The 15,618-nt window shown below is 52.3% G+C and overlaps 1 protein-coding gene across 1 annotated transcript; it reads right to left on the reverse strand.

Moving 5' to 3' along the window:
- Window positions 1–2,480: 2,480 nt before the first annotated feature.
- TEX261 (testis expressed 261) lies at window positions 2,481–8,507 on the reverse strand. Its single transcript, XM_060117588.1, has 6 exons — window positions 8,328–8,507; window positions 7,359–7,438; window positions 6,016–6,169; window positions 4,098–4,165; window positions 3,315–3,417; window positions 2,481–3,119 (listed from the first exon to the last, which is right to left on the reverse strand). The coding sequence occupies exons 1-6, from the start codon at window positions 8,395–8,397 to the stop codon at window positions 3,004–3,006; spliced, it is 591 nt and encodes a 196-aa protein (XP_059973571.1). The 5' UTR covers window positions 8,398–8,507; the 3' UTR covers window positions 2,481–3,003.
- Between the last annotated feature and the right edge of the window lie 7,111 nt (window positions 8,508–15,618).

Consider the following 15,618-nt stretch of genomic DNA (forward strand, 5'->3'; position numbering starts at 1 on the left):
CCCCTCCTCACACACAACAGCTCACCAGGGACAAGGATTCCAGGATGAGGGACCACTGGGAAATTCTGCCTCTTGTTCATATTAAGTCCTTCCTGCTGCAGGTTCTAAGCCTCACTCTGCATGTCCAGATCCAAAACAGGGAGGAAGAGAGCTAATGTGTCACACTGCCATTGGCTTCCCTGCCACTATGGGCTGCCATCCTCCATTCCCAGCTGCCACTGGGGTTTCTGCAGTACAGGGCGGCACAGGCAGCCTTTCTGGAGAAGGTGGGGAGGACCTATGGCTTCAGTTTGAGACTGAAAGCACTTGTACTTTCTCCAGGAAGCTATCCTGGGTCCCCTGCTACCCCCTGTACACACCACTACAAATCATTCATTAAACAAACATTTATTGAGTACTTTCTATGTGCCAGGTGCCAAGCTAGGCACGGTTGATACAAAAACTGAAGGACAATCCCTGCCCTCAAGGAGCTTACAGTCTAATGGGGAGATAAACCAGTAAGCAGGCAAGTAAGCCCAGAGTGATCTGTGTGGTGTGCTGGAGGGAGAGGGGACATTCAAAGTTCCTTGGAGGAAGTGAAATCTAAGTTGAGAACTGACAGAGAAGGTACTCAGGCGAGCAGAAGAAAGGGAATTAAAGTGGCATCTCTGGATACAGGAGGCTGAAAATCAGAATGCAAGGTGGCAAGTGATGAGGCCAGAGAGGCGAGCAAGAACCGGGACACCACGAGCCTCACAAGCCATGCTAAGGGGTCTGGACTTCATCCTGACAGCGGGGAGCCATGGAAGGTTGTAAGCCAGGGACTGACTGGATCAACCATGCATTAGAAAGACACCCCTGGCTGTGGGATAGAGAAGCAGAAGGAGGCTGTCACAATAATCCAGGTGAAAGCTGCTGATAGTGGGAGTGGCTCAAATCAAGAGATGTTAAGAAGGTAAACTTGACAGTTGTTAGAGATTGGATGTCAGGGCAGAAAGAGAAAGCAGGTTTCTGGTCGGGCTCCTGAGTGATCTTGGGGCCAAGGCAGGTACCCAAAAAAGGCAGGTTGCAAAGGGTGGCACCAAGTGCTATCTGGGCCGTGAGAGTTGTCTGTGTGCCCAAAGGCAGCAGAACTGTGGTTCAGAGGACCGAGAGGGATGCTGGGGCTGGCTGTCAGCTTTCAATTCCTTGAAACCATCAGCACGGATGGGCTCCTCCAGGGAACCCACGACCGAACCCTGAGAAACCCCACTGCACAGGGGGTGAATGGAAGGGCCTGCACAGGACCCGGAAAGGAGCAGCCAGAGAGGGAGAACCAGCCACAGAAGTGCTCGGGACGCTGGGGGTGACGAGCCCTGCCCGATGCTGCACAGATCCAGAAAGAGGAGATATGAAGAGGGTCCGCTGGACTTAGCACAAGGCCACTGGCAACCCCCAGAACACTGGCAGTGGAGTGAATGGAGGGCAAAGCCACACCACTGGGGTGAGAAACAAAGAAATGGACAGCAAGGGAGAGCAAGGCCAGCTGCTGGCCAGCAGTCAGGACACTGGCCTCCAGTGTCCTCCACCTTGTCCTCCCTTGTCTGCACAGGACAAAAGGGCCTGGCAATCTCAGCGCCACTGAGAGAAGGCCAAAATGTGCTGTTCCTCCCCAGGAAAGGGGAAGGCTGGTATTTTTAAGAGAATGGAAATGCTAGACCCAAGGAAATGAAGGGCTATGGTGGGACTTGAGGCAGGATGTAGAGGTAAGATTTTCAAGCACAGAGGTCTTCCCTGTGGCTGAAAGGTACCACATGTGTGCAGTCCATCTCTGCACCTGTCTGCTTTGCTTTGAGGTATAGGACACATCCGGTAATGGCTCTCGTGGGGACTTCATTCACATATGTACTGCTGAGTACTTGTAAGGCACTGTAGTTGGAATGCAAGGTCAACAAATGCTGGCCTGTGCCCAGGACCTGGCCTGCCTTTTTAGAAGACGGATCACCTCCCCAGGAGCGAAGACCACTCAGAAGAGAGGGTCAGCCCTCGTGTGCTCTTAAGAGTGACAAACAGCTTCTCTCACCAGCCCTGTTTCTTACAAAACAGGCTGTAGCCCAGGCTGCCAGGAAGCCAATTTTTAATGTTTCTCCTCGAGCCTGAGATAGAATTCAGCCAGAAACCACTCTCTTCCCTAGGCGAAGACTTATAAATAGGCTACTGTACATGTTCTCCTGAAAAATCTAACCCAGTCCCACACCATCCCCTCTCTGCCCCCAGTCTGACAGTCACAGAGCCCTGAGGAAAGAAGAGATGGAAGGAGAGAAAAGGGGATTAAGAAAGGCTGCATCCATCCCCACTCCCCCGCCTCCCACTCCAGGCTCGGCTCCGCATCTCTGTCCCCTTCCCACTAAGGGCCACAAGCACAGTCCCTTCGGAAAGGCAAGACCCAAACCCAGGAAAGGAGCCCTGGCGCAGAAAAGCCAGTCCAGGCGGAAGGTCGGCAGGAAGAAAGGAAGATGAACTTTCAGGGTATTAAGGCAAACAGGGCCACCTAGAATCTTTATTCAAACGGGAATCAGCACTTGGACAGAAATCACAGTTTAACAGCAAAAACTTTCTCTTGCAAGTGCTAAGCCACGGCCCCTCCCCATGGCCATCTGCCCACAGCAATTATCACTGTCTGCTCTCCAGCTTCACGGCCCCTGCCCTGCCTGCCCTGGCTGAGCCAGAACTCCGGACCCATCACAGGAGGGGGCGGGAGGGCCACAGGAGCTCAGCTTCTGCACACCCAGGTGGACCACGGCCTCCTGGCTAAGCAGGCACCGCATCCTCCCTGGCGCCCTCTGAGGCCTCAGCCTCTGGCCGCATCAGATCTGAGCCAAGCTGAGCCTCCTGAGGACGGTGGGGACGGGGACTTCCAGGGGAGTCGAGGGAAGGAGGGCCAGCGCTGGGGGAAGGTGCCTTCCAGCTCCCGGCCCCCACCTACTGCAGAGGCCCAGGGGCCTGACTCTCCTGATCTTGCCCCAGCATCCCCTCCGCAGAAGTTCAGTACATCTTCTGCCGACTGGGTAGAATGGCCTCTTTGATGAAGGAGAAGACAACCAGGATCCCTAAGCGTTTGCCCCGCTTGCCTTTGGTGAAGTAATTGGAGACCACGTCATCTGTGGAGACACAGGCAGGGAGATGAGTGTGTGTGTGTGTGTGTGTGTGTGTGTGTGTGTGTGTGAGTGAGAACACAGCTCTGCCCACCCAGAGTCCAAGTGTCTCCATCACAGGGCGGGCTCCAGCTCCCCCAGCAACTCAGGCCTTGCTGGCGTCCTCCCACCATGCCTCCCACCTTACAAACCCCTTCTCACCTCCGGGCTGCATGGTGGAGGGCAGGACGTTCTCCCCAGCCGACAGTGACACAAAGAACGCAAACGGGATTATCCACAGACAGAAAGTGAAATAGGCCAGGACCTGGCAACAGAGACACTGAGATGAGGGTGCCCCTGGAGATGCCAAGGCTGGGCCAGGTGTGCTCACCATGTATCTTAGAGAGGCGGTCAAGCGTGCCCCACACTTGATCTCTGAAGGGGACCAGGGCCCGGGAAGCAGAGACAGGACACCCCCAGACATGGAAAAAATTCAGTGGGGATAGGTGGAGACCAAAGATGACTGCGTGGCCACAATCCCCAAATCGTGGTCACTAGGACAAGCAACTCCTCTGAACCGAAGGAGGCAGATGGAGGGCGAAACCATGAATGACCCATGTTCCCTGAGAAGTGACCTTGTTCTTCCCCAGGGGTTCAACCTGGAGTAGCAGGGTTCAGGGTTGCGGCCCGCCCCTGCCCTGTGAGGTCTGCGTCAGACCAGGCCACCCCACCGCCCCTCCTGACCTTAGGATGCTAGGCTGGGGTGCTGGGAGCCCCGAAGGACTCACTGGGAGACAGCAGTGTCCTGCCCACCGCAGCCAAAGGGGTCCCTGCTCCCCATCCTCTCTGCGTTCTACAGTCATCTATACCATTCGTTTAAAAAATGTGTCATCCCCGAATAAACACAGTTTCAAATCATAGCCAAGTTCACAAAGAAATCACGCGAGTCCCTTTCACTCGCGCTGTCCCGGCTAGTAGTTCGATGACGGACTGAATACTTCTTACCTCTGAGAAGGGATAATATTCCTCTGCAAAAAACTGAAACGCTAGGTAATGATTCACCACCACTAGCCCTGTTGAGGGAATGAAGAGTCATTTATTCTGGGGCGGATTACATAAAGCAGACTTTTCAACCTTCACCAGGCCCTGGAGGTTGGAAGCCGAGTCTCAGCCCTGACTTCACACCCAGCTCAGAGTATGGCTCCGTGCCAAGCGCACCACTCTCCAGAACCCAGTTTCCCGTCTGTTAGAATGGAAGAACTAGCCCCCCCCACCTGCCCGCTGCAGAGGGCACTCATGAATCCAATTAGAAGTACGTAAAACACTCTTTGAATATTATAAAAGCGAGACTCCAGCGCTACACACTCCAAAGCACGGTGCCAATTGACCTGGGCTTTAGCGGCCGTGAGTCCGGAAGAGAGCTCCGCAGGGCTGTGTGGGAGGATGTCACGGGCGCGCAGAGCACACGCTCCCAAGGAGTCCGCTCCAGACGGGGCAGCCGGGAGGAGGCTCTCGCTCCTCAGGAAGGAAAGGGCACAGTTTGCTAGACGGTTTGCAGTGCAATCTTAGGGCTCCTCAAAATTCTGGGGGAGGGTCCGTCCTCAGAACAAGGTTCACTGGTGTGAACTGGTATGTTCTGGATCCCACCACCTCGTTAGCGTGCAGCCAAATTCAGAGAGAGGTCCCGGGGACTTGCTGCTCCGAGACAGGCACTCCTGCCGGCTCCCACGGTGAGGTGCAGGGCAGGCACCAGAACGAGGCATCCCCTCACACCCAACACCCCTCACACACACCCCACAGCCAACGGCCACGAATCTTTCCTCTTTTCTCCTCTCTTGCCTCTCCCCTTCTAAGGCAGAGGACCACAGCTCTGCCGCTCCTAGCCGCGCTCTAGGCTGAGGGCATACTGGAAGATAGGATGGTACCTGACACCCACACATCTTCAGAAAAACTCTCCCAGGCATCTAGAGGGCAGGTCAGGGGAGTGACAAAGGGAAGCCAAGGGAGCTCCCCAAGGGGTGGGGGGATTGGGGGGCACCTTCCCCCCTGGGAACATGCAAGAGGAGCCTGGTCTCCAGGGAAGGACTCCTCACACCAATCCCCGCAGAACAAATCCTTTGGTGGAATCACACTAAGGCACTCAGTCCTGGCTTTAACACTGTGCCCTCCTTGTGAGTAACAGTCTCTTTCCAGATTCTCTCACAGAAGCAGAAAAGCAGCTCTAAGAAACCCCTATCAATCTGATATCTTGACCAAAGCCTATGATGACCAGTAATGATTAAAGGGAGAAAAGGCAATCCCGGTAACCAGATACTGTCTAGAACCTTTTCCGAGAATAACTATAGCATCTATGTGCCAACTGAGTCTCCTAAACATCACTGAACAGATGGAGAAGCTAAGGCCAGAGAGGAGAAATGACTCCCCGGGGTCAGAAACTGGTGGCAGAGCGAAGGCAGGAAGGCCAGGGTCCTCCAAACACCGGGGCCTGTCAACCCCAGGGCAGCTGTCTGCAGGGAGCCCCAGAGCCCCAGGAAGCTCGTCTTAATCATGACTTTGGGCCAGAGGACTGGGTGGGGAATTGCCTGCAGGCCAGGGAAAGGCTTTGGGCTTTTCCTGGCCAAGTGGTTTCTTAGGGGCTATAACTGCTCAGCCAACCCACCTCTTGTCCCTTCTCAAACCCTTTGTCAAACATCTCCCTAGGAAAGCCCTCCCTTTCTGAGTATCCCAGCCCCCCAAATTCTAGTCACTAGAGCCAACGCGGGCTCTAGGCTCCTCATGTGTGACAACCCCAACCTCCAATCAGCCTGGCCTCCTGGAGGACCTCAGTGGTTTGCCTCTTTTCTTTATATCCCCTTCAGTGCCCTAGACTGAGCTGGGCACGTCCAACCAACTCAGCTGCCTCCCCAACTATGTCCCCTCTCACCGCACGACAGGATGAAGTTAGGCGAGGTCAGCATGATGAAGGGGAAGGTCTGGAGGAGGCCAAAGTAGACAAGGTTGGTGAAGAGGCCCACACCAATCATGTAGGTGGGGAAGCGCTCAAAAACGTAGAGGCCAATCAGCACAGCTGTGGAGAACTGAAAACAACCAGAGGCACACAGTGCGGGGAGCTTCTTCCAGGCAGCCTTTCTGGACTCACTAACCCCCAGCCTACTCAGGGCAACACTCTGTTCATGCTTCAGTCTCTCCCTGTTTCATAGTCACAGTTCTGACCTCCCCAGCTAGTCTCTCAGCTCCCAAAGGGCAGCACTTTTCAATCTCAGTTTGTTTGACAGCAACCCACAGTAAGAAAAATAGTTTACACTGTGACCCCAACACATGTACATATACGTGATCAAAGTTCAGGTTTCAATTCTAGTCTTTCCCATTCCTTTTTTTTTTTTTAATGCTGATAATGATCTACTGAATTGATTGCACAACCCAATAATGAATCCTTCCTGCAGTTTGAAAAACATTGTTCTGAAGGGCTTATAGCTGTCAGTGCTCAACAAAAGGCAGGCAGTTGGTTGAATGAAGGTCTAATTCCTGTACCAACACCCATGAGCTGGGCCTCTGAACCCCGAGCTGAGAGCTACGGTCTTGTCTCCACCACTAACTCCCTACCCGAGGCCATGCCCAAAGTGGAAGTGGCTGCTGACAGCAGGTGACTTGAGAGGCACTGGGCTCGTCCTGTCCAAACGTGCCCCCAGCCCCTCCCCAGCCTTTCCTGCAGCTGCAGAAATCTATCCACCAGCCGTCACTCCTGTGGCTTGGACATCAATGGCAAGGATTGTGTCTTCAGGAAGAGAAGCCTTCCACGAGCCCTGAGCAGGGCAGGGCCTGGGGCAGGGAAGGTGTCTCCCTCTTAGAACAAGTCACTTGATCCAGTTAGAAAGAGGGCAAAGAACAAGTACTCAAAACTGTCCTTAAGGTTCCTCTCAGTTCTAAATGCTGTTAAGCAGAGCAAGGGGCTAAGACCACTGAAGGCGGTCAAAGGCAAAGGCAAAGCCACAGTCCTGTCAACAGAGAATGGGCACTCAGCTCTCGCCTTAAGGAACCAAGAACGAGGCCCGCAGTGAAGCGATGCCACTTGGGGAAGGAGGCCAGGGAAGACCTAGGCCCAGGAGAGCAGACCCAGGGGACAAGGTACAGGGCAGGGAGGTAGTGGGTGGTACCCTCAGGATACAGCGAGGACACAGGTCTCATCACCCAGGCCAAACTTTCCCCACTTCCTCCTTTTGAGGCAGGGCAAGAGTAAGGGGGATCCTGGGGAAAACTGCCACTTACCCAGATCATGTATTTTATGATCCTGCTGGTGGCCACTGTGTATTCTTCTATCAGTTCTGCCAGGTAATAGAGTCCGGCCGCTGGTGGGGGGAAGCAAGCAGGGAGAACATTAGCCAGGGTCACTCCCACCATGCTGATCACCCCTCTCTCTGCAGCTGGATTCCACTCAACCTTTCATGACTCCATTAGGTAAGGAACAAACCAAACAATCCGTGTGTAACCCTCCCAAGTCGGAAGTAAAACTCTGTCAGGGCAACTAAGGAGAGATTTCATAAAAGTGAATGGAAACCTGTATTTGATGCCTCAGCACAAACCTAACCTCTGGCCCATAAAAGGGAATTTCTTTCACTCATTCAATAAATATCCGTTGGCATTTAGTATGCGCCAGGTGCTGGGCTGAGAGCTGAGTACAGTACAAGACAGACGAGCTCCCTTCCCTGACCAGCTCTGCGGGGGTGGGGGGCGTTGAGTGGGAAGGGGTGTCCGACGATCCCAGTAGGACAAGTCAAACCCCATAAGGAGGGCTTCCTGGAGGAGGTGAAGTCTCAGCTGAGATCAAGAGTAGGAACTAGCCCAAAAGGGAAAGCCCGTCAAAGTCAGAGTGAGTGGGAAGCACCAAGGGCCCGAGGCGAAAGGGCGGGGGTAGGTGTCTGGGAAAAGTTCGGTGCTGCCGGCCCCGCGACGGAGGGCGCGGCAGCGGTCGGCCGCGCGCGGGCAAGGGGCACTTGAGTCAGCCTCCCCCGGGCACCGCTGGGGCGGACTCTGGGACTCCTGGAAGGACCCGAGGTCAGGCTAGGCTACTGGGGTCAGGAGGAGGGGCAGGACCAGGCGGGGCAGGAAGGGGGATGCGAAGGCCGGAAGGACCGGGCGGGGGTCTCCCGGCTCTCTCCGGCGCCCTCGTGATGCGACCCCCGGCGAGCACAGATGCCGGAGCTGGAGCCCGCGCGGGCCGGGGTCGCGCACTCTCACCGACGGCCAGCGTGATGAAGGCCACCTGGATGAAGAGCGACAGCCAGCTCAGCACATACATGAACCACATGGCGCCCCCGCCCCGGCCACCCGCCCGCCGGGACGGGCCTGCGCGCTCGGGCTCCGGCAACACGGAGCCACCGCCACCGCCGCCGCGTCCCCGCCCCGCGGACGGTCGTGCGCCACCGCCGAGAGCAGCCCGGCCCGAGCACCTCCCCCAGCCGGGTCCGGACTAGCGCCGCCCGCCGGCGCGGAGGGCCAACCGCTGCTGCCCAGACCGGCGCGCACCCGCGGACCGCCGGGCTCCCGAGGATACAAGGAGGGGACGGTCGGCGATGCAACCCCGGGGAGGCGGGACGGTCCTGAGGCGCGGGGACGCGGCGCTAGTACCGGAGATTGGAACGTAACCACCGGCCCCTCCCTGTACACTCCTGCGCCAGCCTGGAGGGTGGTCCAGGGTAGGGGAGGGCCGCCCGACCCCTCCCCAGCAACCTCGGGCCAGAAGCCTCCAGGCAGGTTGCCCAGGGCTTTCTTTTGCTCCCGCAGGTAACAGGAACAAAATTGTTGAGTGCCTAACGCGTGCCAGGCACTATGCTAAAAGCTAGGCTGTAGGTTCACGATGGAAATTAATCCGATGATGTAGATCATTTTATGGATGGGAAGCCAGGGCCTAGGAAGGTTACTTTGCCTCAGGTTATTGTACGTCTAGGAAGAGGCACAGGTAGGAATTGGGGCACCTTTGATTAGTCATCCTCAGGCCTAACCCTCCCTCTCTGTTGACTTCGCCCATTAGGCGCTGAATGCATTTACTACACCTCTGGAAGAGCTAACTGAGGGGCCCCAAGGAGCAGGGCAGCCCTTGTCCAGAAGTCCCCCATCTGGTGGCCGAGACAGGCATGCCAAAATAATGTATAACGGGCCCTGGTATGTTTCTTATCTCAGAATACTTTTCATGTATAAAAATAAATACATATTCCTCAAAAAAATTAAACATAGGATTACCATGCTATCAAGAAATTCCACTCCTGGGTATACACCCAAAAGTACTGAAAGCAGGGATTCAAAGAAATATTTGCACACGCATGTTCATAGCAGCATTATTCACAATAGTCAAAAGGCAGAAACAACTCAAAACAACAGATGAATGGATAAACAAAATGGTACGTGCATGCCATGGAATATTATTCAGCCTTGAAAGACATGAAATTCTGACGCACGCTACAACATGGGTGAACCTTGAAGACATGATGCTAAGTGAAAGAGGCCAGACGCAAAAGGACAAATATTGTACGAGTCCACTCATCTGAGGTATCTAGAATAGTCAAATACATAAAGGCAGAAAGTAGAATGGTGGTTGGTTGGGGGACGGTGGGAGAGAGGGCAATAAGGAGTTACTGTTTGATGGATACCCCGTTTCAGTTTGGGAAGATGGAAAAGTTCTGGAGATGGCTGGTGGTGATGATTGCACGACATTGTGAATGTACCTAATGCCACTGATCTGTACATTTTAAATGGTTCAAATGGTAAATTTTATGTTATGTATAGTTTACCACCATTAAAAAATACATAAGATTGGGCTTCCCTGGTGGCGCAGTGGTTGAGAGTCCGCCTGCCGATGCAGGGGACACAGATTCGTGCCCCGGTCCGGGAAGATCCCACATGCCGTGGAGCGGCTGGGCCCGTGGGCCATGGCCGCTGAGCCTGCGCGTCCAGAGGCTGTGCTCCGCAACGGGAGAGGCCACAACAGTGAGAGGGCCACGTACCGCAAAAAAAAAACAACAAAAAAAACACAAAAAAAACACATAAGATTACAAAGCAAAGAAATTACACTGAAATACAGATATCAAAAAAATTTTTAGAAAACTGTGTGATATAATAATATATATGTTTCTTTATTAAAGTGTAACATAATTCAATCTAACAGAAAGTCTAATAACTACCTCCCAGTGACATAATAAGAAACATATATTTGGTCTCTGCCCCCAGTTCCTGACACAGAACTCCTAAATTCCTCGGAATTTCCTGGGTGATAGGAGCATCTTCTGTTCTAATGAGGTGACTCTTGGTGAGCTCCTGGTTAGCTTCAGTAAGGGGGCTGGTCACCAGATTGGAAGCTTGGAACTGTTTCTTTTTTGGCCCCACTGCGTGACTCGTGGGGTTTTAGTTCCCCGACCAGGGATCGAACCCCAGGCCATCAGCAGTGAGAGCGAGGATTCCTAATCACTGGACCGCCAGGGACTGCCCTAGAAGCTTGGAACTTTCAATCCTACCCTTCATCCTCCAGGTAGGGGAGAGGCACTGGGGATTGAGTTAATAATCATGAGGAAGCCTCCATGAAAATCTCGAAACCATAGGGTTCGGAATGGTGAATACGTCCACATGCTGGGAGGGTGGTGCACCCCAACTCCACGAGGACAGAAGTTCTTGAGCTCAACCCTTCCAGACCTCACCTCTTCTCTGGCTGTTCATCTATGTCCCTTATCATATCCTTTATGATAAACTGGTAAACTAAGTAAATATTTCCGAGTTTGCTGAGCCATTGTAGCAAATTATCGAACCTGAGGGGAGGTATGTGGGAACCCCCAATTTTGTAGCCAAGTCAGACAGAAGTATGGTACCACAGGGCCCCATGACTGTGACTGGAATCTGAATTGAAGGCAGTATTGTGGGACTAGGGTCTTAAAGCTGTGGAGTCTGATGATACCTCCAGGTAGATGGTCTCAGAATTGAATAAAATTATAGGACACCCAGTTGGTGCCCAGAGAGTTGGAAAATTGATTGGTGTGGGTAAAAAACCCACACATTTGGTGTCAGAAGTGTGGTGAGTAAAGAAACAGTTTTCCTTTACTACCACAATGACAAAGGAGATGAGTGTAAATATTTTCAAAATATCTTCAATCATATAAGAAGAGAGAGTCACAGATACTGCCAACTACTGTGAGTTTGTTGCCTGCATTCATAATGCAAGGAAATGTTAAATTTCAGTTAGACCTTAGGGTAAATAAAGAGGGAAACTTTTTCCCTTCCAACTTTCTAGAGTCCTTCAGTTTGTCTCCCTGAATTTTATATCTGCTGACTTCTTAGAGGTCCCCACACCCCTGGTTAAGAATTTCTGAGGGCTGTGTATAAGGAGAAGTGGTACCTTAAATGACTGTGTGCTTGGACTTCCCTAGTGGTCCAGTGGTTAAGACTCCACACTTCCACTGCAGGGGGTGCAGTGGGTGCGGGTTCAATCCATGGTGAGAGAAGGGGAAGTTCCTTGTGCCGCCATGCGATGCGGCCAAAAAAAGAAAAAGACTGTGTGCTTATTTACAAGGCTCTTCATTACAGCACCAGGAGAGACTGAAAACAACCTAAATGTTCATTATTAGGAAACTGGACAAGTATGTTTTGGTACATTATAAAGCAGAGCCATAAAAACAACTGAGGATGTTCTTTAGGTACCCATAGAGGAGGATCCTCTTTTGAAAAAAGCAAAAGAATCTGCATAGGTATTTCTTTATATGGAATATCTCCGGAAGAGTCCATTAAAAAATGGTAACTTTGCTTGCCTCCTAGGAAGAGAAAGAGTGGGGTTCAAGAGTAAGAGGGCATTTCCTCCATATTCCTTTTTATATCCTTAAAGCATTGAACTATGTAAATATATGTAAATGTATTACCTATTCATGAATTAAGTTTAAAATTTAAATGTAGTATGCTGGACCTGCTAGGATGTCTCAGATTGTCTGTCGTGTTAATCAGTCCCTTTGTGAGAAAAGCATGTGGCGCCTTACAGGTAAGTCAGCTAACCTTGGATCACGTGACCTGGCCACCCCTGATTGGCCGAATAGGGGAGCTTCATGGTTAGGTCTTTTCTGTTGGGGAGTTTGGATTTGAGACACAGAAGCATCAGTGAGTAGAAGCACAATAAAATCTCGATTCGTCTTAGTTTTTCCTAAACATTATCCTCCCAAGGAGGAAGGAAAATATAAAAGTATTCTCCCACTCCTCCCCAGAATTGTAGATAAGGGAAACTTGAGGCTGGAAAATGTTAAGGGCATTCAGATGGCTGACCCAGGACTGTTATTCCAGAGCTGGGCATTTTTACTTCCCCACAGTCTCAGAGCCAAAACTGGCCCCAGGGACCAAAGCTGAGGATTCATGTTTCCTCTGGACAGCAGGAAGAAACCATGATTTCCCAAGAAGGTGGGGCAGGGATCATGAAGGCTCTCTGGGACCTGTGCTTAGGCAGAAGGTCACCAGGATGAAAAAAAACAACCTCTCTTGAAGGAGGGATGGGGTGAAGCAGAAGGGCTCCCATGTTCACTGCAAGGAACTCAAGAGAGAAAAGATTTGTAGATTCAAAGGTTTGTTGATTTACATATTGACAGACCTTAGTAACTACATACACTTATACCAATGTTACACATACTCCTTTAACTTTTACTGATTCACAAGCTCATATGTTACCGTTTGATTTCCACGTGTGTGGGGATCAGTTCCCATACATCTCACGATGACGTTCTAGGGAAACTAGGTCTTTCAGCATCCTGTGGATGTCTTCCTCATAGAACAATCATTTCCTTTTGTTTCTTTTTATAGTTTCTATAAGTGTGCTGTAGTGCACGTATAGTGTTCTTCCTCTGTGCCAGACTCTGTTCTGAGTGATTTGTATGTTTTAACCCGTTTAACACTCACATCCAGCATAGGACTATTACTGTCTGAATTTCACAGATGAGAAACCGAGGCTCAGAGAGGTTCAATACCTTATCGAAGGTCACACAGCTAGTACTTGGAGGATCGGGGGTTTGAGTCTGGACAGTCTGGCTCCAGACCCACGTGGTTTTCTCTGGTCTCTTTAACGAACCTGCTGTCAGGGTGATCCTGCCTGCCTGGTCATGGGCTGGGCCCCGCTTTATCTCCCTGCAGGCTGCCTGACCCCCTGGCTCTTCCTTGTACCCCTCTACCTTTATCCTTATAGGAGCTAATGAATACACATCAGGGTTCTGGCTTTGGCCACCTCTGTTCACCTCTGGTCCCCTTCAGCATCTTCACTAGCTAACCTTCTCACATTCTCACACACTTACACCTTCACTGCACCCAAGGCTGGGGACTGGCTTTAGTTGGTTCTGTGGTCCCGGTGGTTATCTGGCTGGGGCCTGAGCATCCCTAGGTGCTCAGAAGGGCGGGGAAGCGTGGAATCAAGAGGCTGGGCAGTGCGGGACTTTGCAACTCCAGTTCCCCTGACCTGGCTATGTTCGCTGCCGCCCTCTAGTGGCGGCCAGAGGACCTGAAGAGGACCAAAGCCAGGGCCGGTTCAAGAGAGGTCGAGCGCACACGTGCACACTTACACTACACACAGTTGGAGACAGGGTCTACCTCAGCATCCGGGCCTCTGCTGCCCCTGCCTGGATTGGCTACAGACAATGATTGTTGTGTGAGAGACACCATGGAGTCAGAGACAGGCAGGGACAGACCTGGAGATCCAGGCCTCTCTTCCCTCCTCTTCCTCTCTTACCGCTGTGTAGCTCTTGCCCCTTTCCTGGCCAGCTCCCCAGCGCCAACGGAAGCACAGTGTTGGGGTAGGTACCTGCCACCCCCCTCCCGCTCTATCCCTAATACGTACAATGTCCCCTCTCTAAGGTGCCCACACCGTAGAGGAACACCTTTCCTGTGACGGTCCATGTAGTCAGCAGGTTTCTCGTTTGGAAGCTCACCTCTCAGGCCTTGGTTCTGCAGCAGGTCAGCCAGAGGAAAATTCTAGGAAAAGACGAACCAGAAACAGTGAAAAACAATGGCCACTCCTATGTCCCCATAATCCACAGGCCTCCTGACCCTGTTTCTCTGCTATGCCTCTGCCCCCACCCAGGCAGCTGCCCTGGTGTTCCTGGCACCCCTCCCCCATCCCTGTCACATGCCTGGGGCCCCAATTCAGGTGGCTGAGTTAAAGAGCTTTCTAGTGACAAGTCCTCAAAAGGCTCTATTAATTGCCTCAGCATTGTCTTCAGCTAAGCTGCCGGGCCTTCGAGCTGAGAGGACCGGATTGGGGGTGGGGAAGGGTGTGTGTGTGTGTGTGTGTGTGTGTGTGAGGCTGGAGAATGACAGGGAAGAACAAGGCAGGGGAAGGCAAGCACTCTGGGATTCGGCACATATCAACTGAGACCCTTGCAGATATCTCCCTCTCCCTCTCCCTCTCCCTCTCCTCCTCCTTCTCATACACACACACACACACACACACACACACACACACACACACACACACACACACACAGAAGAGCCCCTGAGCAGGTTGTGGGACCTCTTCTGATGGAGGTCCAGCCAGAGCTGGGAGCTCCTCTCCAAGGAGAGGAGGTGGCCCCAGGAGCCCAGACAGCAGCCAGCCATTCACATTCACTCCACCTTTACCCACACAGATCACTGGAGTGTCTCCCTGTCTCGATTCAAGCAGCTCTGAGTGGTCCCCCGTGACAGGAAATCCTGATTAGAAGAAGAGGGACAGCTCTCTCTGAAGAGCTAACTCCCCTCCTGGGGGGAAAGAAGAGGAGGCTGAGATGAATATATCAAAGGACTAAGAAGGGTCAGGGCCAGGAGGAAGTTCTACCTCCCACTTCACAAAGCAGGCCCAACATCTGCCTTTATTTGAACACCTTGAAAATTCACTACCCCATGATCTGTGAGGAAATATTTCTTTGTACTGAAGAGAGTGGCCCAGTTTTCCCCTTTGGGACTCCCCAGAAAAAGTCTATACACCTGCTATGATATTGTTATTAATGGCTAAGATTTGTTGAACACATCTTCGTGCCAGGCATTGAACTAGGTCCTTTATACAAACTCTCTTGTTTAATCCTCACAAAAAGTCTTTAAAGTAGGTATTATTTTTATACCCATTTTACGGAGGAGGAACCCAGGGCACAGAGAGGTTAGGTAACTTGATCAAGGTCACACAGCTAGGAAGGCCCAGATTGGGTGGCCAACCATGCTGCTCTGCCCAGGATACAGGACTTTCTGGGCCACAACCAGGAAAGTCACGGGCTAACTGGACTGAGTTGGTCACCCCCAGTCCCTCATCTTCCTGGCACCGGTACCCGCATGCTTAACCCCAGAACATCTTGTACCCGTAACCAGTGTCAGAGGAGGACTCCAACGATGGGAGTCATCACAAAGATCATCACAGCGTCAGCCGCTGGAACAAAAGTCCAAACACTTTGCCCACTGCATCTGGCTGTTGGAGTCGCCAAGGAAAACACAGCGCAGTCAAGCACTGAACGGCCCAGTGCGTTCTTTACTCATGTGAAGACAGAGAAAGAGCAGC

This window comes from Mesoplodon densirostris, chromosome 14, assembly GCF_025265405.1.
Source record: "Mesoplodon densirostris isolate mMesDen1 chromosome 14, mMesDen1 primary haplotype, whole genome shotgun sequence".
Taxonomy (NCBI): domain Eukaryota; kingdom Metazoa; phylum Chordata; class Mammalia; order Artiodactyla; family Ziphiidae; genus Mesoplodon; species Mesoplodon densirostris.